Source organism: Lolium perenne, chromosome 4, assembly GCF_019359855.2.
Source record: "Lolium perenne isolate Kyuss_39 chromosome 4, Kyuss_2.0, whole genome shotgun sequence".
NCBI lineage: Eukaryota > Viridiplantae > Streptophyta > Magnoliopsida > Poales > Poaceae > Lolium > Lolium perenne.
This window is the reverse complement of record NC_067247.2, coordinates 373,977,413-373,999,059: the sequence shown is the minus strand read 5'-3', so window position 1 is coordinate 373,999,059 and position 21,647 is coordinate 373,977,413. Positions and strand designations below refer to the sequence as shown.

The 21,647-nt window shown below is 45.8% G+C and overlaps 1 protein-coding gene and 1 pseudogene across 2 annotated transcripts; one reads left to right on the top strand and one right to left on the bottom strand.

Moving 5' to 3' along the window:
* Positions 1 to 286: 286 nt before the first annotated feature.
* LOC127325680 (uncharacterized) lies at positions 287 to 10,315 on the bottom strand. Of its 2 annotated transcripts, XM_051352497.2 has the most exons (11): positions 10,154 to 10,315; positions 8,330 to 9,950; positions 8,098 to 8,235; positions 3,319 to 3,393; positions 3,028 to 3,069; positions 2,832 to 2,921; positions 2,219 to 2,323; positions 2,034 to 2,126; positions 1,656 to 1,735; positions 1,413 to 1,579; positions 287 to 1,298 (listed from the first exon to the last, which is right to left on the bottom strand). In XM_051352497.2, exons 2-11 carry the CDS (start codon positions 9,818 to 9,820, stop codon positions 526 to 528), a joined length of 3,054 nt encoding a protein of 1,017 aa, XP_051208457.1. In that variant the 5' UTR covers positions 9,821 to 9,950; positions 10,154 to 10,315; the 3' UTR covers positions 287 to 525. The 2 variants fall into 2 exon arrangements, with proteins under 2 accessions (XP_051208457.1, XP_051208456.1); XM_051352496.2 differs by having other exon boundaries at positions 287 to 1,579; positions 10,154 to 10,312.
* A 3,377-nt stretch (positions 10,316 to 13,692) lies between these two features.
* LOC127325683 (noroxomaritidine synthase 1-like) lies at positions 13,693 to 15,988 on the top strand (annotated as a pseudogene).
* Positions 15,989 to 21,647: the final 5,659 nt, after the last annotated feature.

Sequence of the window (21,647 nt, the reverse complement as noted above, 5' to 3'; positions counted from 1 at the left end):
ACTGAATAAAAAGCTAAAGGAGTATATCATCAACACAAACCAGTTGATGTTCTTGCCTGTAAAGTGCCTAAACAAACATAAGAGCAGCGACCAAACGAAAAAGGACACAGAAAACAAGGTTAATAAAAGGTTTATTCAAGCAGGCAATCTGAAGGTGCTTCTAATTATAGTGTTGTATCTTCCTCTCATATTAGATTGTTACTGCCAACTGATGAATTCAGAAAAAAAAAACTATAGGAAAAAGTACCTAAAACCTGTTTCTCTTTTACATTATACTACTGATACGGAAAAAAAAACATCCATGGAATAAAAGTCAACAACTAATACAAGGTATCATGAAAAATACACGTTGCAGGTTCAGCCCAAAGGGTCCCAAACTAACAGTACATCCTCCTGCCTGAAAGCTACTTGACTTTGACGGACATATAACTACCCATCCAAAATCTGGAAGTTACAAGACATGTTTCTGTTACATACGAAAACATCAGGTGTCATCGGAACATCAGGATCTCGTCGCAGCTGAAATCACCTCAAGTACCTCTGCAAGTAGAGATCATGCGGTGCATATCCAGCCGAAACAGTCCTGTCGCCGAAACTCCGTCCATGTAAAGAATGTGCGGCCATACATGCAGCCTCCTTGCGCATGAACTCTACCAATATAGAGCCTGCTTCCAGCACGATGGTGTCCGAAACAGAAGCATCGCCTCTGGTGTCAGCCGCAGGTAATTTTTCCGCGCCACTTTCACTCACATCATTAGAGCTTTTTTGTTCATTCTCAGTTTCAGATCTCTGCACCACATCTCCAGGTGTAGTAGTAGAAATACAGATCTCCAAAGTTTTTGAGCCTGCATGTCCTTCTCCAACTGCACTATCATCATCCAATGCAGTAGCATGATGATCAGCCTGTGTAGAATCCATATGATCGGCCTCCGTTTGTTGATCCAGTGTGGGATCAGCAGCTGTAGCATGGATGTCACCCACTGCGGTAGCATCTTGATCAGCCTGCATAGAATTCATATGATCGGCCTCCGTTTGTTGATCTAATGTGGGGCCAACAGTTCCAACATGGATATCACCCACTGCGGTAGCATCTTGATCAGACTGCATATAACCCATATTAACAGCCTCTGTTGGTTGATCCGATGAGAGGCCAGAAGCTCTAGCATGGATATCACCCACTGCAGTAGCATCTTGATCAGCCTGAGCAGAATCCATATGAACAGCCTCCATTTGTTGATCCAATGAGGGGCCAGCAGCTCCAGCATGAAGGTCATCTAGATCAGTATACTGATCTGCCGCTGCTGGTATATCACTCTCACAAAGCGTGTCAGGTTCTTTGTGATCCTGGCCCTCAAAAATAGGGTCTACACCTGTAATTTTCATAGGGCCAGAAGGAACTGCTATGCTCTTACTTGGTAAAGGGCAATCTGTCGCAGTCTCCGCACAGTTATCATTGGCACAACATTCAGTGGGCTCAAGCTTGGCTGGTCCATCTTTGGGCTCAACTACAATATCCTCAGTAATGCTGTCAATGCTAGAAGGATACTCTACAATATTTATGGATTTGACTGCTCCAAACCTGCCAGCCTCGTGCATAATGTAAGCTACTAGCCACAACACTAAGTACAAGATAAAAGTAAAAGAATGTTGCATACCTTGCACACTCCATGCGTACATCTTCCAATATTTCCTCCAGCTCAGGTTTTGAAAGTAACAAATACTCTTCTCGGTCAACCTACATATATTGCATGTTCGTCAACAACTCACAAGTGTACAAACTTCAGAATGTGAAACATGAGTTGATACTTGTGTTTATAGCTACTACATCATCATAGATTAGTGCAAGGACCGAGTACTGCTATATCATTTTAATTTATGGCATGGGAATAGCACATGGATGGAAATAAAAAGTTTGGTTGGTATACGACAGTGCCAGTCTAGTAAGGAGAAAACTATTTAACTAATGGTTTCGATGGAAAAGAGTCGTTTATACAAGGAAACCATAATCAAACATGTATAAAACTGCGGCATACCACATTCTTTAGCTGCATGACCTTTGTTGGTTCTTCAAGAAGCGCTTCGGCACTATAAGGAATACCATAAAATGGGGAAGCTTCATTGTGAACCTGGAATGCAGTGGAGAAGCATATATATGAATCAATACAGATAATGAAATGGCTAAAAAACACTACATGATTGGGCAGGGAAATGGTTGTACCTCGAGAGGATTAGGAAACACCTGAACAGCAGTTATGATGGACCCACCAAGCTTCATCCCGTTGAGGCCAGCACATGCCTTGTTTGTAATGGAGTGATCGATGTACTGTTCCATCAAATTGATCACATATGAGTTTGCTGGTTTTATATTTATTACTCCCTCTGTTCCATTCTATAGTGCCTATAGTTTTTTGGCACGTAAATTAGCGCAAGAGTATTTTTTACACAAGACCCCCTAGCTGAACGATTTGAGATCAACGTAAAATTTGGGAAATCCATATCTTCCTAACTTACCGTAACAAATCCCACAAATCTCTCTTGTTGATTCTCCATATATGTGCAGCTAAGTTCAATTAAGGAAACTAAAACATTGCTGCCTAATTTTAAGAAATCGTTGGGCCATGCATTAGGAATCTCAGTTAATTGTTTCCAATTTTGTATGGATTTTTTCTCACGCATGTTCTGTGGGAGCTGAACGGGGGAGGGGGTAATTGAAAAAAAGCCTAGCTACAACCTTATATTCTGAAACAAATGCCAAAAATCTATAGGCACTATAGAAAGGAACGGAGGGAGTATATCATAAGCTTAGTTTTTGTGCAACAGGAGTTCCATACCTCAAGAAATGCACATCGCCTACCAAGGTCCTCATTGCAAACAAAGCGGTATGTAGCCAGCTGGCCAAAGGAACTAACAATCTCCATGAGCTGAAAGAGTGGGAAAGGGCAAAATGTCAGGGACATATGCTTCAATGGCCGGCTCTATGCAGAGCAATATATGGCGCAAATATACTGATGAACACAATTGTATTACCATCTCAGACGAAAGAACACCAGAAATACCAGCAATGAAAATCTGCAAAATTACAATGTGAGATCAGCACATGAAAAGACATAAATTACCAGTCAAATCTTCTTGTGCTCTATGCTTGAAAATAGCTGATACCGGTAACAAATACATGTATCAAATATTTTGGGACCGGAGTGTGATATCAACCAGGAAAATGTGTAAACACTTTAAGCCACATTTCTCTTGGTAAATATATTTGCCCATATTCTGGTGAGCTGAAAACAGAAAGAAAACCTCTCTAATTCTGGAAGTTACCTTGTGCGGTGAATCTGCAACAACATCTGATGTTACTTTAATCTCTTCTTCTACGGGTTTCTTCGGAGCAACATGCTGCAGAGAACAATCGGTATGCCTTGACATTAGAAGTGCAATAAACCAAGGTTTTGGAAATATAATCTACTTGAAAGCTATAAAAATCATATATCCCCTCTGAACACAAAAGGATGAGTGACGACAAATATATCATCGGTGCAGCTAATTAATGTTTGCCTCAGAAAATCATACTGCGTGCAGGGTTAAACTCCATTAACTCATGTTTCAACATCTTACTACATACTCCCTCCGTTCCAAAAGTAAGTATCGCAACTTTATCTAGACATGGATGAATCTACAACTAAAATGCGTCTAGATACATATGTACCTTGACAAAACTGCGACACTTATTTTGGAACGGAGGTAGTAGTTTCTAACAAGAAACTGATAAAAGGGATTTAAAAACACAGGGATTATGGCATATTTTGACCCTTTAGTTGCCTCTGGGGCATGGGCTCACCATGATCCCTGTATTTTTCACATAGGCCAAATAGATTGGTTACTTATTAACTCGGTATATTTGGTCCTATTGGACTTCAATTCAAATTCATAAGAGGGAATATGATGTGCGCTTTTCAGTTTTCACATGGTTGTACGTTGAATCTCCCAGTTGGATTCATGCTGGCATTGGCAAATACAGATATGGTTTTGCAATCTGCCAACGGTGCTCAACAGGCAAACACCCATATTGATTGCCATCTAGCCACAAAACTTCCAAGCCGACCTAGCTGATCCTTGGACCCTCAAAACTAAACTTGGAGAAAGACCGCGCCCCAGCAACCAATCATTGCAATTAGGGTGGCCCTAAGCGGCAGAATAGGAAAAACTCTAAACTATGCTGGAAATAATCTTGAGAGAAGTGCTCAAAACTTGAAAGTTGAGTTATATTCTAGATTTATTAGTTTCCTTGCTCTTCTTGCTTATGCGCCATCTGAGATAGATCAGAGTTTCCTTTTCGTATCTACCCTTCTTGCATTGTAAGTCTTGGACAAGGCTTTATATATCAATGAGGAGCAGAGGCATCAGGGAGAAATGAAAAGGCCAACGACCACCTAGACACCTTAATCCCTGTAATAATTTAGGACGGATACCTTCTGTTACTGCCAATGCCAAATTGCACCTGAATGGAACCCTATAAAAAATCCCACAATTTCCATCTCTCAGTTGCAGCACAGTTTGCCGTGTAACTTTTCAGTCGTGATTATGAGAACAACCAACTATATCAGTTTTACAAACAAAGACCTAACGGGTCCTTTCAAGAGTAAAGATTCCAAATTAAATCCTAGGACAGAGTAGAGGGGCTAAATATGCCATCTGGTCGATGAAATACGCTGGGCAGGAACATGATATGGTGGACAAGAGGAAAGTAAATACAAAGTTCAAATGTCACATTAAACTCAAATTGGCAGCTCATACTACCACAATGCATTTGTACTGTCATAAATTAAGATCGTAAATGGATGTTGTACAAACTGTCTTTCTATTTTTCTGTGTACTGGCCACCATAAGCACTCTGCCAGCATTGTAGTCAGCAGCCAATGGATTATGGAAGAAGCAGCAGTCACATAATACAGGAACTACATCTGGAAGCCTGCTTTACAATTCCTTTGCTTCACGATCCTGAACGTGAATTATGACACACCCAATTAAAATACCCTATTTAAGAGATTCCAACATGCCCGTCAGACAAAAACTTTCTCGAAGGATACAAATATATGCCATGAGTAAATCCAAAACAGAAGCTATATATAATAATGCACCATGAGTAAATCTGAAATGATTACTCTCATCTACTTTTGCATAAAACATGCAAACAGAAACAAACATGGTGCTCAATAACCACATTAATCAGCAATTCTTATTTGGAATAGTTGATGACATTATTGGATCAAGAGTTCACCATAACAACATTAATCATAGCATGTTACGTAGATAATACACAAATTATGGACAAGTTAATACAATGATGTATGTAAACATGATGTAGTTGCTGCGCCATTCGGTGGCTAGACAGCTTGATAGAATGTAAGAGCAGAGCAAAGAGTTTCTTCCCTATGAAATCATATCATTTCGTGCAAGAGTGATGCTTGAAATGGTACTGCTAGGCCATTAAAAACAGTACCGAAGCATAAAATGGAAAGAACATGTGAAAGTTGAGGAAAGTAATTTAGCTGGAAAATATATTCCATATATGCAGAAAGCATCTGGATTAAAAAATGCAAACTGAAGGAAGCATACATGGCATATATTAAATATAATCTAGGCGAAGTTTGAGGTTCTTCGAAATATTGATGATAAACTAGATCAGGCAGTCAGTAGCATGCTGTACAAGGGGAGTTGATATCAGGAATATCAACAGTAACACCTAATAATTATTTACAATCACGTACACGGAGAGCTGGATAGGTCTGCAACACAAACAGACAAAAAAACAAAACCACATCGGAACAACAACCTACGAGGCACCGACACATTTACGCGCATGGGTATCTAGCCGATACAAATACATCAATAATGCATCTATCCTAAAAATGTGTTCAGCATGTTGTACAATGCATCGCCAGATTCGTAGTTGTGCAATTAGAGCACCACATGGCCCAGTATGCACGGTGATTATCTTTACCTACTAATAAAGGAAGTAAGGTTTCTCCCCACTTTTTTCGTCCGTTTTTAAATTGCCCATAATTTTCAATAGAAATTACGGTAGCTGCCACCGCAAAACTGAAAACGGTTCGCTGGGTTTGTTTGTTTCCGTCGTCTATCCTTTGCTTCGTCCCGTCGTTTGGGCCGCCACGCATAGACTGGGCTGGGACGCGCAAAGCGTGCTGGAGCCTGATTTAGTAGACACGTGAAATATAAGGAGACCGATCCCTGGGCCCTGGCAACCAAGAACCAACACGAGGCGAGATAAAAAAAAAGGAACGGAGAAACTCGCCGACAGCTCGTCTCGATTCCTTTTCCCTACGAGAGAAAGCCCTAGCCGCCACTGTCTCGGCCGTCGGCGGCACCGTACCTAGAGCAGCCAACGACCTCCGCCACCTCATCGAAACGTCCGCGCCGACGTGCTGATTGTCCCCGGCGAAGGAATCAAACTGATGTACGCTGACCTGAGCGAATCGAGACTGTTTTCCCAGACTCGGGCGGCCGTCGTTTGCATCGTATCCATCTCGTCCAGGCACCTGTGAGTTGACGCATCTTCCGCGTCTGGCAACGATCGAACAATAATGGGTGAAGAAGGCGATTTGATTCGACCCAGATTTTGAGGAGATTGCGAAAGATTATCTCAGAGGAAGAGATTATCTCAGAGGATTAAGACAAGAAAGATGGTAATGTACTACGGTTTGTCTGAGACGGACACTACGAGCTGACATATTGCGAGTTGAGTCTACCTTTCTTCTGTGCTGCTGCTTGTTCGGAGAGGAGACACATACCCTATCCATCTTCCTAGCAGATGGGACAACAATTGCATGGAGGGCACTCAGGTTCGTAGATTTCGAAGGAGCCAATCACTGCAAGATTTGTTGCCAACCCACTTCTGCTCACTTGCCATCATCCGCCGGCCTCCTGACTCCTGATTAGGTCTCAGTTGTCAATAAGGGATCATGACTGTACTTATCCTCAACATCTTGATCTGGAAAATACACATTGACTAAATCCGTACTGGTCTCATGTCTCAAATTCATCCAAGGTGGGCCACAATAATTTATGAATCGCTTGGCTACTCTAAAGAAGAAAATCATTGCACGCTATGGTGTTTGAATATGCTCCAAATCAGACTTTTCGAGTATTGATTCATCGCTCAAAAAAGAAGTGTACTGATTCTATTATTTTTCTCCATAGCATGTTATGTTTCTGTCAATGTATAGAATATTTCTTCCAACCAATTTAATGCAAATACTTCAAATTTTGTAGAGTTGTAAAATCTCAACGTACAGCATGCGCTACAAGGAGTTAATTATCAGCATCTGACGTGCTTCTGATTGCGTTGCAAGTAGAGAAGCTGCGTCCTGGACAACCAACCTGTTATACTTGCTTGCTCTCACTAGAGCACACACATAAGCTGAATCCACATGTTGTGTCTAGGAACGGTGCTCCAATGATTTTGGATCTCTGGAACGACAGCAAGGGGTTGAATTAATTCATTGCACATCAGCATAGCATTATACTACTGGAGATGTTTACTGGCTGTCCAATTTCTTGAGCAAGATTTGCCACTTCAAAAGTGGCTGGATATTTTTCTTAAAAAGATTCTCCTATCGTGTTTTTCACTGCTAATTGCTCGGTAAAAGATAAGTCAACGAAGGACTTGCTGCCATTTGAATTTGACTGACATGTGGATTTAGAGACATATAGAAACTGTTTTTCATTTTATTTAATGCGACGCCGTAGCAACGCACGGGTTTTGTGCTAGTATACTGAAAGTCGTAATAATACTAAGATGTTTCTTCAGCCCACAATACAGTGTCTGTACAGTAAAATGCTAAATTAAAGGCTAATATAAAACAGAAATGGCAAATGTCTTGTAAAGTCATAATTCTCTGAACTGGCAAGTTCCAAAATCAGAAGGAAACAAATGAAGCAACTGAAAGATCGTTGCAGAAAATACAACAGGAAACTTAATAAATTGAGAATCATCTAGATAAAATCAAGACTCAAGCAATTAATGGAAAAGGTAAAACCATCCACTGAGAAGAATAGATGTGAAAGGTATGGATATCTTACTGGCATTTCAATATAATCCTTGGGGCGTCTAATTTTCAGGGTAGACCCATTGAAAGATTTTCCATCGAAAGAAAGAGCAGCTGTAGCGTCCTCTGGTGTAAGAAATTCAACAAATGCGTGGCGTTTTTCCTTATTTATCTGCATTGAGGGAACATAGGATGTGGACAAATGTTATGAAGAAATGCGGCAAAGTCGTACAAACAACCAAGAAGTGAGGTGGCAGTTTACTCACAGTACAACTGAGGCATGGTTGTTTAGACCTCTGGATATGGTTACCACCAGATGACAGCAAGAAGTCATTCAAGCAACCAATCAACATATCCTCTGATGCTGAACTAGTTAAATTCTCGATGTGCAACCTCCTAAGTGGCCGTGTTGCTTGTGTTAGCTGGACAGAGTCAATAGACGAACTATTCCCGGACAATATAGTGTCAAGCGTAGTGGCAGGGTTTGGCTTTGGTGCGCTAGAACTGACTGAAACAGAAGAGGTTTGACTAACAATTGGCTTCAAAGTGGTGAAGAAATTAGATTGATCTGCTCCTGCAGGAGCCTGATCCCACGTGGCTGGTTTCTTTTCTGGGGATCGAACAGCTGGAGGAGTAATCTTGGTGCTCACTTGTTCGTCTTGTGGCACTGTTTTCCTTTTCCTTGGTGAGTAGCCTCCAAGAGGGCTTTCATGTCTCTGGTAAGACTCACCACCGTGTCCACCATTCCCAGATGTTCTATGCCTGTCATTTTCAGCATACTTTCTTCCTGGAGGATAATTGTCACGATCGTGTCCATGGTAGCTACGTCTTTGTGCCCTTGGGGATAGTGAGACAGATCTGCCACGTCTTCCTTGATCATGGTCCCTGCTTCTTGACCTTCTCCTTTTTGGCCTGGGCTCTTCATGGTATGGATTTCCATACTCTTTCCTCCCATCATTTCTGTCATAGTGCTTGAATCGTGCAGAATCATGTTTCTTCAACACCGGTAGATCAACATCTGGCCTCCTTTGATCGTATTCTGGCCTCCTATGGTCGTATTTCCTCTTGGCTTCATTCCGGAGCTTGTCGCTCTCGATGATTCTATCATTGTGAACGGGTTCACCATTCCATCTTTTCGCAGGACCCTTCAGATATTCGGATCTTGCCGCATCACCATTCCTCGCTCTGATTTCTCCATGGTTTCCATCTCTGCTTTCAGCAGGCCAGGCTCTCGTGCTCGTGCTAAGTTTATGTGAACTACGAGAGCCTTTGTCCTTGCCAGCTGACTGACCATCATCTCTCGCGGAGTGCCGCTCTTTCTTGGAGCCCTTCTTTGGTGCGTCATCCACCTTGGAACCATCTTTCGGCCTATCTTTCAAGTTGTCCTTCTTGGACGCCTCCCTCGGCGCGTGCCTCGCGCTATCCTTTCTACTCCCTTCCCTAGACACATGCCTCACATCATCCTTCCTGGAGTCCTCCCTCGGCGCATCTCTAGCGCTCTCTTTCTCCACAGGCACGTCCTTTCTGGCTTTGTGCCCTCTTCCTGAATCGGAGCGACTCGGCTTACCCTTCTCGTAGTCCTGGAGCTCTTCCTTGGCATCCTTAGCCTCCGCGGCAGCCCTCTTAGCCTCTGCTATGGCCTTCTTTTCACGGCGCCGCAGGATCTCCTGGATGCTCAGAGGCCTCGTGCGGGCAGCCGTCTCGGACCCGCCCGGTGCTCCCTGGGAACCCTTCTCGCCCTGCGCTCTGCTGCTCATCCTGCCTGGCTCTCGGAGCGGAATCTCGTGGAGAAGAATGGGATCCTGCCTGGTTAAACTGTGTGATTCGGGAGCGTAATCAGAGGATCGAGTGGCCGGGAGCAGTCGGCGCCGTGTGGGTCCCTCCTTCCTGCACATCGCACCAGCAGTGAGTCAGTCAGAATGTATGCCGGCGGCGGCTAGGGATAATACGACGCCGGAGGTACACGGACCCTCCCCCGAGCAGGAGAGCTCGCGCCGCATCGAGCATCCTCGAGCGCGAGCGGCGAAGAGGAACGAGGTTAGGAGGAGAGGGGCGGGGAGGAAATCTCTGAGGGGGCGAATGGGAGCGACCTGGAGGAGCGGCGAATCCGGGCGCTGCGGCGGCAGCGAGGCGAGACTCCGGCGGCGGCTGCGGCGGCGGTGGTTGCTCGCCGGGGGTGGTGACTGCGGCTGCGGGGATTGGGGTTTTTGGATGATCTCTCTCCTCTCCGTCCGGCGTCTCTCGACACACCTGACCCGACACGGAAGCTTTGGGTTGGGCCTCAGCTCAGCTCCGGCATTCGCTACAGAGACGGGCCGGAAATTAGGTCTGCGACGCTATGTAGTTGTGTTGGGCCTTGTCGCCTGGCTCTCGAGTGAGAGACACCAATACCTGGGCATGGGCAGCCCAACCCGACCCAGCCCGAAATCTGAGGCAGGGCCGGGCCAAAATTGCATGTCGGGCCAGGCTTGGCCCGAGATACAGCCTGACGGTTAGGCCGGGCCGGGCTTCGGGCCGAAGGAAAACATGATTTAAGCCGTAGTTGGGCCGGTTTGCTCGGGCTGGGATGAGCTTTTTCGGGCTTAAGGCCAGGCTCGAGCCCGATTTTTAGGCCCGGCGGTTGGCCGGGCCTAGATTTTTTGTCTCGAGCTTTTTTGGCCCGGCACGACTTTTGCCCAGGTATAGACACCTTGATGGTCATGTTCAGTTGGAGCTCAAACTAGTGTCAATAAAAAAGTTGGAGCCCAAATTTGACTATCGATTTTCCCTCAAAGAAACTTCTATCGATTTTCCCTCAAAGAAACTTCTATTGATTTTCCCTCAAAAAAAACTTGACTATCGTTTTTTGTCAGCTTATATGATAAACTCTAACTTGTTTTGCTAAAAAGAAGCTTTTACTTGGCTACCTCCTCCATTTCATATATTAGTTATCGCTGATTTTATTGTATCTAGACATTTTTGTGCATTTAAATTAAACACATAAAACATCCCATAATTGAAAGGGTAGGGAGTAACGGTTTCTTCGAGCCCATGTTTCTCTAGCCAATTTTAGCCATCACGGAATAGCAAAATTAAACGGATGCTCTACAATATCATCCAAATGTCTCCTAGATTTTAATAATTACATGTTGTCCCTAGAGCAAAACACAATGTTTTTTCTCACATGTGTTTCTTTCATCACGAAGATTAAAATGAATATACTAATTGGACGTTTGCAGCAGTAAAGAGACTTATTAGCATTATTTCATAAGTAGGAGCTGAGGTGGTGCTAGGAGTGACGCGATTTGGAGCTCTACGAGCCCATAATTTTAAACAAAAATAATTAAAAATGTATATGAGATTTTTGTAACTGAAAATAATCCACACATGCATGTGTAGATGTATTTGGCACATAAAATATGTTTCAAAAAAACCATAGCAGGTCCACATAATTGTATTTTGTGCCCCCATGCATACATAAAACATGCATTACATGAAAAATCGCATATGTATATAGATCACTCATCACTCCAACCTGAAATCCGAATGGCATTTTCGGTCGCCCGAGTTTTTTGGCTGGTTTTTCCTCCTTTTGCATCTTGCTGGCCTTGTTGTTTTGTATGCTTGGAAAAAAATTGTTGGGTTTCGCTAGCATTGATTTGACGAGCAAGGTATGGCAAAGTGAAAAAGTATGCACAACTTCACAAAATATAGCGGGGGAATTGGTTGTTGCCCTCGATGTCCTGTTCGGCAGCTACCAAGTACTAGGTTCCAAATTAAGTGTCGCAAATTTATCTTTTTTTTTAAGCCGAACAGTGAGTTTCCTCATAGCATATTTTTATTTATTTTAAAAGAGTAAGTAGTGTATGTACACGCAAAGTGCTAGAGAACAACACTTCAACAAAAGAAAAGGCGTAGCTAAAGATTCAAACAAAGCTAACTACCCAAGCTTTAAGCCCCAAATAAGATTACCCTTGGCATTGTGAACTAGGAGATGCAATTCATCTTTGAATTTGCACCTGCATCTATATAAGCTGGGAGTGACTCCTTTGAAGATGAAATCATTCCGTGACTCGTTTGAAGATGTAAATTTATCTAATTTTACATGTGTATATATTACAACATCTAGATACATGTGAATCTAGACAAACCTACGACCCTTATTATGAAGCAGAGGAAGTAACATCAATTACCAACCATTGGTTCCCGGGAAATAAATTAAAGCATGTAAATAGCATACGTACGTGGAATATACTCCTAAATAGTACGAGAAGAAATGATGGGCTTTGCCCAAAAACATCTCTCTTTAAATGACTGGCGTGGATTTAAAAGAGACCGATATATATGTTTCACGAAAAGAAAAAAGGTTTTAAAAGAGAGCGATATTGTGCATGTGAAACAATTTATAATTTGAACCATTGACATATACAATATCAACTGCGACAAGGGACTTGATTCTCACTCGATAGTGAACTAATATGATGGCATATTTATAGTCTCTGTGGAGGACATGATAGATATTAGTATGTTTCCTTGTATAAGATGTTCTGGCTAGTTAAAATTGGCTTACCAGAAATGTGTTATGTTATAAAAAGATAACCACGGGAGTAGTTGATAACCAATAAAAAAATGTGGAACTTGTTGTCTGCAAAAAAAAAAGGTACGCCTATATCATAGTAGACTTAGATTTTCCCTTAGATTTAACCAAATCTTAGATGGCTAATTAGATATAAAAAAATCATGTTGCAATCGATGGCTTCTCAGGCCTTTGCCGCTCGTCTTTGTGTATGCTATGTGGGCCACCGCTGCACGCATACATTTATGTCATCCAAGTTGCAACTCAAATGCAACTAATAGGCCATCACGAATATTGGAGCAAATTTGACGATATGGATTTTTTTTTTCTTAGTTGCAACCCATGAGCTACTAGATAATCTTAATTTCAACTCATATGTTAACTGAAAAATATCAGTTGCAAGCTATGTGTAACTGGAAAAATTGCAACCTCTCCAACTACATATATCTCAGTTGCAACTTAGAAATCGACCAAGATTATTTAGAAGTAGCAAAATCGCAAAAAAAAAAAATTACAACAAAACCATTACAGTGAACTACCACTTACAATTGCTTTTCGTCGCCCTACACAAAGCTAGCTGCGGCAAACAGAGCTTGACTCTGGTGGTTAGGTCCCTTGTGGTGGAACCAGCCCACCCAGGTTCAAGTCCTAGACTTGACATGGGTGTTTGTATTTACCTGGATTTATTTCAGGATTTAACCGGCGCTATGCTGACTTGCCCGTCAACAGCGAGGCGCCAGTGGTGACTTCGTCAACCTCAAGATATGCCGGCTCAGTTACTCGGAGGTGCTCATAGGTGCACAAGGGCTGCTCATACGCTGCTTCAGACGCCAAGGGTGTTTGTACGTGCGTGTTTGGGCGTCTCATGACCTGTGTTCTAAAAAAAAAAAAAAAGCTAGCTGCGCGGCCGATTCATGCAGGGGAAGGGACCGCACGTACCACCGGCTGTCAATGGTGCTCCATGGACCATGGACGTGCGTAGACATTTGTACTAGGTATGCACAGGCGAGCCACTGCAATCTCACTCTCTCTTTCTCTCTCTCTCTCCCAGCCGATGCCAGATATTAGCATCGATCCCCTCTCCCATGAACCACCTCCCACGCAGTTGGTCTCGGTTAGTAACAATGGCGTTCTCATTCCTACGTGAGCTATTCCTCGCCTCCTCCCTCCTCCTCCTGCTCATTCCCTTGTACCGCCAGCTCAAGTCCAGGAGCTCCAAGACCAACCCGGCGCTCCCCACGGACTGGCCGGTGGTGGGCATGTTAGCAAATAAACCGGCGACCGGTGTGTCCGGCGTGTACGTGCGTGTGTGTTTGGGTCGTTCTCCTAGGTCTAGGATTAGAGTCCAGTATACGTGTGTGTTGCAGGAGGCGCGTGAGTCGGCTCGCGTTGGATTCTGCCGCTTACGGTTAGGTAGTTAGCGAGAGTAGGGGGCAGCCTGGGCGATCTGTTGCTGATCGCGTCGTGTGCGTAGTGGCGTGCCGAGAGCGCGGCCTGCAGGCGCGGATCGTGGGCGTTGTGGGCATGTGGACGGGAGTAGAGCGCTCAGTTCGTGCGGGCGTACTCCACGTATAAATTCCCCTGCTGTGTACTGCTTTGTAAGCCAGTTGAATAGAGAAAAGAATTCGGGCGTTCGAGCGCCCACGGCGGCGCTCCGTGCGCCGGCCGGCAAAACTCCCTGTGTCTCTACTCTCTACTCCAGTTGTCGTCTCCCACCTCCTGTCCTCGTTCGTGCGAGAGCAGAGGTCGAAGAGAGAGAGAGAGGGTGCAGCCTCGGGCTGCACCAACAGGGCATGCTCCCGTCCCTCATCGCTAACATCCACGACTTCCACGGCTACGCCACCGCGCTCTTCGCCGCCTCCGGGCCGGGCCACAGCTACGAGGTGCGCGCCCCCAGCATGCGCTTCTTCTGCACCTGCGACCCGGCCAACGTGCGCCACATCTTCGTCTCCAACTTCCCCAACTACCCCAAGGGCGACGACTTCGCCTCCTTCTTCGACACCATGGGCGGCAGCTTCTTCAACGCCGACGGCGAGTCGTGGCGCCGCCAGCGCGCCAGGGTGCAGCACCTCATGGCAAGCCCACGGCTGCTGGCGTTCATGGCAGGGTCCTGCTGCGACAAGGTGGAAAGGGGACTCATGCCGGCGCTGGCGCGCGCGGCGAGCGCCCGGGCGCCGTTCGACATGCAGGAGCTGCTCACTAGGTTCGCCTACGACATGACGGCCATGCCAGTCTTCGGGGTGGACCCCGGCCTTCTGTCGGCGCGCATGCCGCCCATGGACGTCCCGAACGCCATGGACGCCGTCATGGAGGTCGGCTTCTTCCGGCACACCGTGCCAATCTCTTGCTGGAAGCTCATGAGGCGTCTCAGGATCGGTCCCGAGAGGAAGCTCGCCGTGGCACAGCCGGTGCTGCGCCGGTTCGTCGCGGAGATGCTCCAGAAAAGGGCACACGAGAACAACGGAGCGCAGCAGCTGGACATAGTTTCTTCCTACATCGACGACCCGGAGTATGTGGGGTTAGACGGGGAGCCCAAGGACTTCCTCTACGCGACGATCATCAACTACATGTTCGCTGGGCGCGACACGGTCGGCACGACGCTGGCGTGGCTCTTGTACAACCTGACGCAGCACCCGCACGTCGTGTCCAACATCAGGAGAGAACTGGAACCCATCGTCGCCTCCCGCAAAGCAGCGACGGGCGAAGATGGTGGGAACGGCATGGCGGTGTTCGAGCCGGACGAGACGATCGAAACCCCTCGTTTACCTCTCGGCGGCGTTGTTCGAGTCAATGAGGCTGCACCCTCCGGGCCCGATCGAGCGCAAGGCGATGCTGGCCGACGACGTGCTGCCGAGCGGGCACGAGGTGCGCGCGGGCGACACCGTGCTGATCTCGGTCTACTCCATGGGAAGGATGGAGCGCGTGTGGGGCGAGGACTGCGCGGAGTACCGGCCGGAGAGGTGGGTTACGGCGGAAGACGGCGGCGGTGCGGCGGTGCGGCATGTACCGGCGCACAGGTTCATGCCGTTCAACGCCGGGCCGAGGTCGTGCCTGGGGAAGGACGTGTCGGTGGCGCAGATGAAGAGCGTTGTCGCCGCCGTGGTGTGGAACTTCGACCTGGAGGTGGTGCCAGGACACGTCGTGGAGCCGAAGCTGTCCGTCGTGTTGCAGATGAAGAACGGGCTCGTGGTGACGGCGGCGAGGAGGGGGTCAGATGCCGCCGACGAGACGACTGAGCTGTGCCGTGGCCAGCAGTAACAACAAGCTCGATATCTGATCACTCGTCTTCCATAAAAAGTGGGCTTTCTACCGTGTATGGATTCACCGTCCTTTTGTTGCTTCATGTTACATATGCATGGTGTTTCTTCAAGGTCGTTTGTGTTTGGTACGTCAGGCTTCTTGTAAGTGCATTGAACGGCGGATCCATGCAATGCAAGTTAATTAGCTAGCTAGTGTGTGCCGTAGGAAATCATTTCTGGTGATCGTACGTGGGCGTGTAAAATGGTACAGTAGTGTATGTCAATTGCTGTGTTCATGTGTTGGGTCGATGGATCCGTAGATCTCTGTTGATGAGACGTGGGGCTAGCTCCGCGGTGCGGTGCCGTGCACGTGACATGACGGTCTGATCGATCTACCCATGCAACGGCACTCAAAATTCGAGTTTGCCAAATTACCATTACAATCTCGGGTTTTATGCCAAAAATTTACCATTTCCGTTAGCGTCAGATGTCAAACTAGTTAGAAGCCGAACTACTCCCGTTAGTCAAACCGTGAAACTCTTGTCAGATTCTCTCGGATGCCAAATCTGCCCTTGTTTAAACCTAGCTAAAATTTTAAGGCACTACCGGAAAAATCGTGCCTGTGCAAGTATGAAAAATACTCGGGTAAGGCCAAATCCTATCCGGTTGAACTTAAATTTTTCGATAAAGAGCGCTCTATTAAACTCATAATTAAGATAGTGCCCGGCTAATACAATTCAAACGAACTTATTGTTGAATGTAGATGGGCTGCAGTCCAGTAAGGCAGCCCATATAGTCTACAATTCCTGAAATCTCAAGGCCCATCACGTTGGCAGCTTGGGACAGCCTTGGGGGACAAAGTTTAGTCCCACATTGCTAGTTGGGAGAGAGTTGGAGTGGTATATAAGGGCTGCTGTTCTAGTCATTCCAAGTGAGTGAGAAGAGAAAGAGCCCTCGCGCACTCCTCCTCCTCCGCCCGCCCCGCCTCGCCTCGTCACGCACGCACGCACGCACCGTTTCGTGACTCGAGTTCGAGACACACTCAAGGAAGCCTAAACTTTTTGCTTGGTGCACCAACTGTGTTGGGTACGTGTCGACCTGCATGTGCATGTTCGCCGCGTGTCCCTGGCTTCCTACGCGTGTCAACGCGGTCGGGTCGGGTCGGGTTCCCAGGCTATACAAGGAGACAGATCAGATCTAGAGAAATATACAGTTCTCAGAACTCTCTAGTTCATCTCTCTCGAGAAGTTCCTTTTGCTGCGCTACTGTCTAGTCTTCCCCATCCCGGCGATTGCGTGCACAGCCGTCCGGAAGAGCAGGCCTCCGAAACTCCGTCCGTTGAGATCCTGCACCGGGAGACGGGCGATAAGGTTTTTGGGGAGCGTCTCGGCGCGACTGCTCGCTACTGTTCGTCCTCTTCTTCGACGACCCGGCTGCTTCATCGACAGATCCGACTACACCATGGGCGACATCAACAATAGCCATGGTGGTGGTGGTGTCTTCTTTGGTGCGACCTTCCCGGTCGCGATGTACGTGCTTTTCCTCTCATACCTTGCACTGCTACTTGTTCCATGTTCAGATCTGATGCATGTGCTTAGTCTGATGAGTATGGTTAAGTATGCTTGTGCATCTGTAATGTTGCTTTCGGTAATTAAACTCACACGGAAATTGCCTAATAATCTAACAATCCAAAAACCTTATATGCTTAGGCAATTTTCACCGTCTGGTTTTGCTGCTGCGCTTAAACCGAGCCCGTTTACGGGTTCTCATTTCAAGAGATGGCAGAGTAAGACCCTCTTGTGGCTCACTTCTATGGGTGTGCATCGAGTTGCGGAAGGTACTCCCAGAGGTCCGCTTACTCCTGAAGAGGATAAAGCGTTCGGGGATGCCACCGTAATCTTTGTGGGTGCCGTCCTAAGTGTGCTTGGAGACAAGTTGGTTGATGCTTATCTACACATCCGAAATGGGAAGGAACTGTGGGATGCACTAGACGCCAAGTTTGGTGCTGCCGATGCCGGAGGTGAACTGTATGCTATGGAGCAGTTCAATGACTACAGAATGGTTGAGAACCGATCTGTAGTAGAACAGGCTCATGAGATACAGATCATGGCAAAGGAACTCGAGCTCCTCAAGTGTGTGCTACCGGACAAGTTTGTCGCGGGATGCATTGTCGCTAAGCTTCCCCCTTGATGGAGGAACTTTGCCACTTCCCTGAAACATCAGAGGCATGAGTTTTCTGTTGAGAATATCATGGGCTCTCTGGATGTTGAGGAGAAGGCGAGGGCAAAAGACAAACACACTGGAGGAACCGAGGGACGTTCTGCTTCCAATATGGTGCAGAAAAATGCCCACAAGTCCAAGGGAAAGAACAAGGGAGTCTCCCAGACTACCAACTTCAAGAAGAAGGGGAAAACGGAGAAGAAAGATCCTTGCTGGGTGTGTGGCGAGACTGGCCATTGGGCCAATCGTTGTCCACAACGCAAAGGAAAGAAATGTCAGGCTGGACAGAACTCAAATTCTGTCAGCATGGTCATTGGCAACACAGAGGAAGGAACTACAGGGTATGGTAATATGTTACCTACTGTTCTTTCGGTGTTTCAGCCCACCGAATGGTGGGTTGATACAGGTGCTAATGTTCATGTGTGTGCTGACATCTCCATGTTTACCTCTTATCAGGCACGAGGTTCCTCAGTAATGATGGGGAATGGGTTGCATGCTACTGTTCGTGGTGTTGGCACGGTAGATCTGAAGTTTACTTCAGGAAAGATCGTGCAACTGAAGAACGTGCTGCATGTCCCTTCTATCAAGAAGAATCTCGTTAGTGGCTCCCGTCTTATGAAAGATGGGTTTAAGTTGGTGTTTGAGTCCAATAAAGTTGTACTGTCTAAGTATGGAACTTTTGTTGGAAAGGGATATGAGTGTGAGGGAATGTTGCGCTTCTCTCTAGAAGACTTCTGTGATAATGTTGTGAACCATGTAAGCACTAGTGTTAATGAAACTAATGTTTGGCATTCACGACTTTGTCATGTTAATTTCGGTTGTATGACGCGGCTCGCTGATATGAGTTTAATTCCGAAATTCACCTTTGTCAAAGGCTCTAAGTGCCATGCTTGTGTGCAAGCAAAGCAGCCTCGCAAGCCTCACAAGCCTGCGAAGGAAAGAAACTTGGCACCACTAGAGCTCATACATTCAGATCTATGTGAGATGAATGGTGAGTTGACAAAAGGTGGAAATAAATTTTTCATGACTTTGATTGATGATTCCACTAGGTACTGTTATGTGTATCTCCTCAAAACTAAAGATGAGGCTCTTGATTTCTTTAAAATCTATAAGGCTGAAGTTGAGAATCAACTTGAAAGAAAGATAAAAAGGGTTCGGTCCGATCGTGGTGGAGAGTACTTTTCTAATGAGTTCAATTTATTCTGTGCGGAACATGGTATAATCCATGAGAGGACGCCTCCCAATTCCCCACAATCCAATGGGATTGCGGAAAGGAAAAACCGTACTCTAACAGATTTGGTTAATGCCATGTTAGATGTTTCGGGTTTATCCAAGGAATGGTGGGGGGAGGCTATATTGACTTCGTGTCATGTCCTAAACCGTGTTCCAACCAAGAATAAAGAGATTACCCCTTATGAGGAATGGGAAAAGAAAAGACCAACACTCTCCTACCTACGAACTTGGGGCTGTTTGGCTAAAGTGAATTTGCCAATCACCAAAAAGCGAAAGCTTGGACCAAAAACCGTGGACTGTGTCTTTCTTGGCTATGCTGCCCATAGCATTGCTTATAGATTTCTTGTGGTGAAATCTGGAGTGGACGACATGAATGTTGGCACCATCTTTGAATCAAGAGATGCTACATTCTTTGAGGACATATTTCCTATGAGAGATATGCATGGCATGTCTAGTTGGGAATTGATGTCTACGTTCCCCCTCCTTTCCTGTAGACAGTGTTGGGCCTCCAAGAGCAGAGGTTTGTAGAACAACAGCAAGTTTTCCCTTAAGTGGATCACCCAAGGTTTATCGAACTCAGGGAGGAAGAGGTCAAAGATATCCCTCTCATGCAACCCTGCAACCACAAAGCAAGAAGTCTCTTGTGTCCCCAACACACCTAATAGGTGCACTAGTTCGGCGAAGAGATAGTGAAATACAGGTGGTATGAATATATATGAGCAGTAGCAACGGTGCCGATAAATAGCTTGTCGGGCGTGTAGTTGATGGTGGTAGTATTGCAGCAGTAGTAACACAAGAAAGCATTAGAACAAGCGATAGTAACGCAGAATTTAGGAACAAGGCCTAGGGATTACACTTTCACTAGTGGACACTCTCAACATTGATCACATAACAGAACAGATAAATGCATACTCTACACTCTTGTTGGATGATGAACACATTGCGTAGGATTACACGAACCCTCAATGCCGGAGTTAACAAGCTCCACAATAATGCTCATGTTTAAGTAACCTTATAGTGTAAGATAGATCAATAGACTAAACCAAGTACTAACATAGCATGCACACTGTCACCTTCATGCATATGTAGGAGGAATAGATCACATCAATATTATCATAGCAATAGTTCACTTCGCAATCTACAAGAGATCATGATCATAGCATAAACCAAGTACTAACACGGTGCACACACTGTCACCTTTACACACGTGCAGGAGGAATAGAACTACTTTAATAACATTGCTAGAGTAGCACATAGATGAATAGTGATACAAAACTCATATGAATCTCAATCATGTAAAGCAGCTCATGAGATTATTGTATTGAGGTACATGGGAGAGATGAACCACATAGCTACCGGTACAGCCCCGAGCCTCGATGGAGAACTACTCCCTCCTCATGGGAGCAGCAGCGGTGATGAAGATGGCGGTGGAGATGGCAGCGGTGTCGATGGAGAAGCCTTCCGGAGGCACTTCCCCGCTCCGGCGTGCGTCGAACAGAGACTCCTGTCCCCCAGATCTTGGCCTCGCGATGGCGGCGGCTCTGGAAGGTTTCTGTGGTTTTCGTCGTACGTATCAGGGTTTTCGATCCAGGGGCTTTATATAGGCGAAGAGGCGGCGCAGGAGGGTCGAAGGGGCGACGACACCATAGGGCGGCGCGGCCTGGGCCTGGGCCGCGCCGGCCTATGGTCTGGGGGCCCAGTGCCCCCCCTCTGGTCCTTCCCGGGTGTTCTGGATGCTTCCGGTGAAAATAGGAACTTGGGCGTTGATTTCGTCCGATTCCGAGAATATTTCGTTACTAGGATTTCTGAAACCAAAAACAGCAGAAAACAGGAACTGACACTTCGGCATCTTGTTAATAGGTTAGTTCCAGAAAATGCACGAATATGACATAAAGTGTGCATAAAACATGTAGATAACATCAATAATGTGGCATGGAACATAAGAAATTATCGATACGTCGGAGACGTATCAGCATCCCCAAGCTTAGTTCTGCTCGTCCCGAGCAGGTAAAACGATAACACAGATAATTTCTGGAGTGACATGCCATCATAACCTTGATCATACTATTTGTAAACATATGTAATGAATGCAGCAATCCAAGACAATGGTAATGACATGAGTAAACAAATGAATCATATAGCAAAGACTTTTCATGAATAGCACTTCAAGACAAGCATCAATTAAGTCTTGCATAAGAGTTAACTCATAAAGCAATAATTCAAAGTAAAGGCATTGAAGCAACACAAAAGAAGATTAAGTTTCAGCGGTTGCTTTCAACTTGTAACATGTATATCTCATGGATATTGTCAACATAGAGTAATATAATAAGTGCAATA

What these genes read in the sequence shown, in the direction of transcription:
- LOC127325680 (XM_051352496.2), bottom strand. Translation starts at nt 9,820, where the DNA reads ATGAGCAGCAGAGCGCAGGGCGAGAAGGGTTCCCAGGGAGCACCGGGC. An exon ending in AACCATGCCTCAGTTGTACT is followed by an intron (nt 8,236 to 8,329) that starts GTGAGTAAACTG and finishes CCCTCAATGCAG; the next exon opens with ATAAATAAGGAAAAACGCCA. An exon ending in TGTTTCCTAATCCTCTCGAG is followed by an intron (nt 2,127 to 2,218) that starts GTACAACCATTT and finishes ACTGCATTCCAG; the next exon opens with GTTCACAATGAAGCTTCCCC.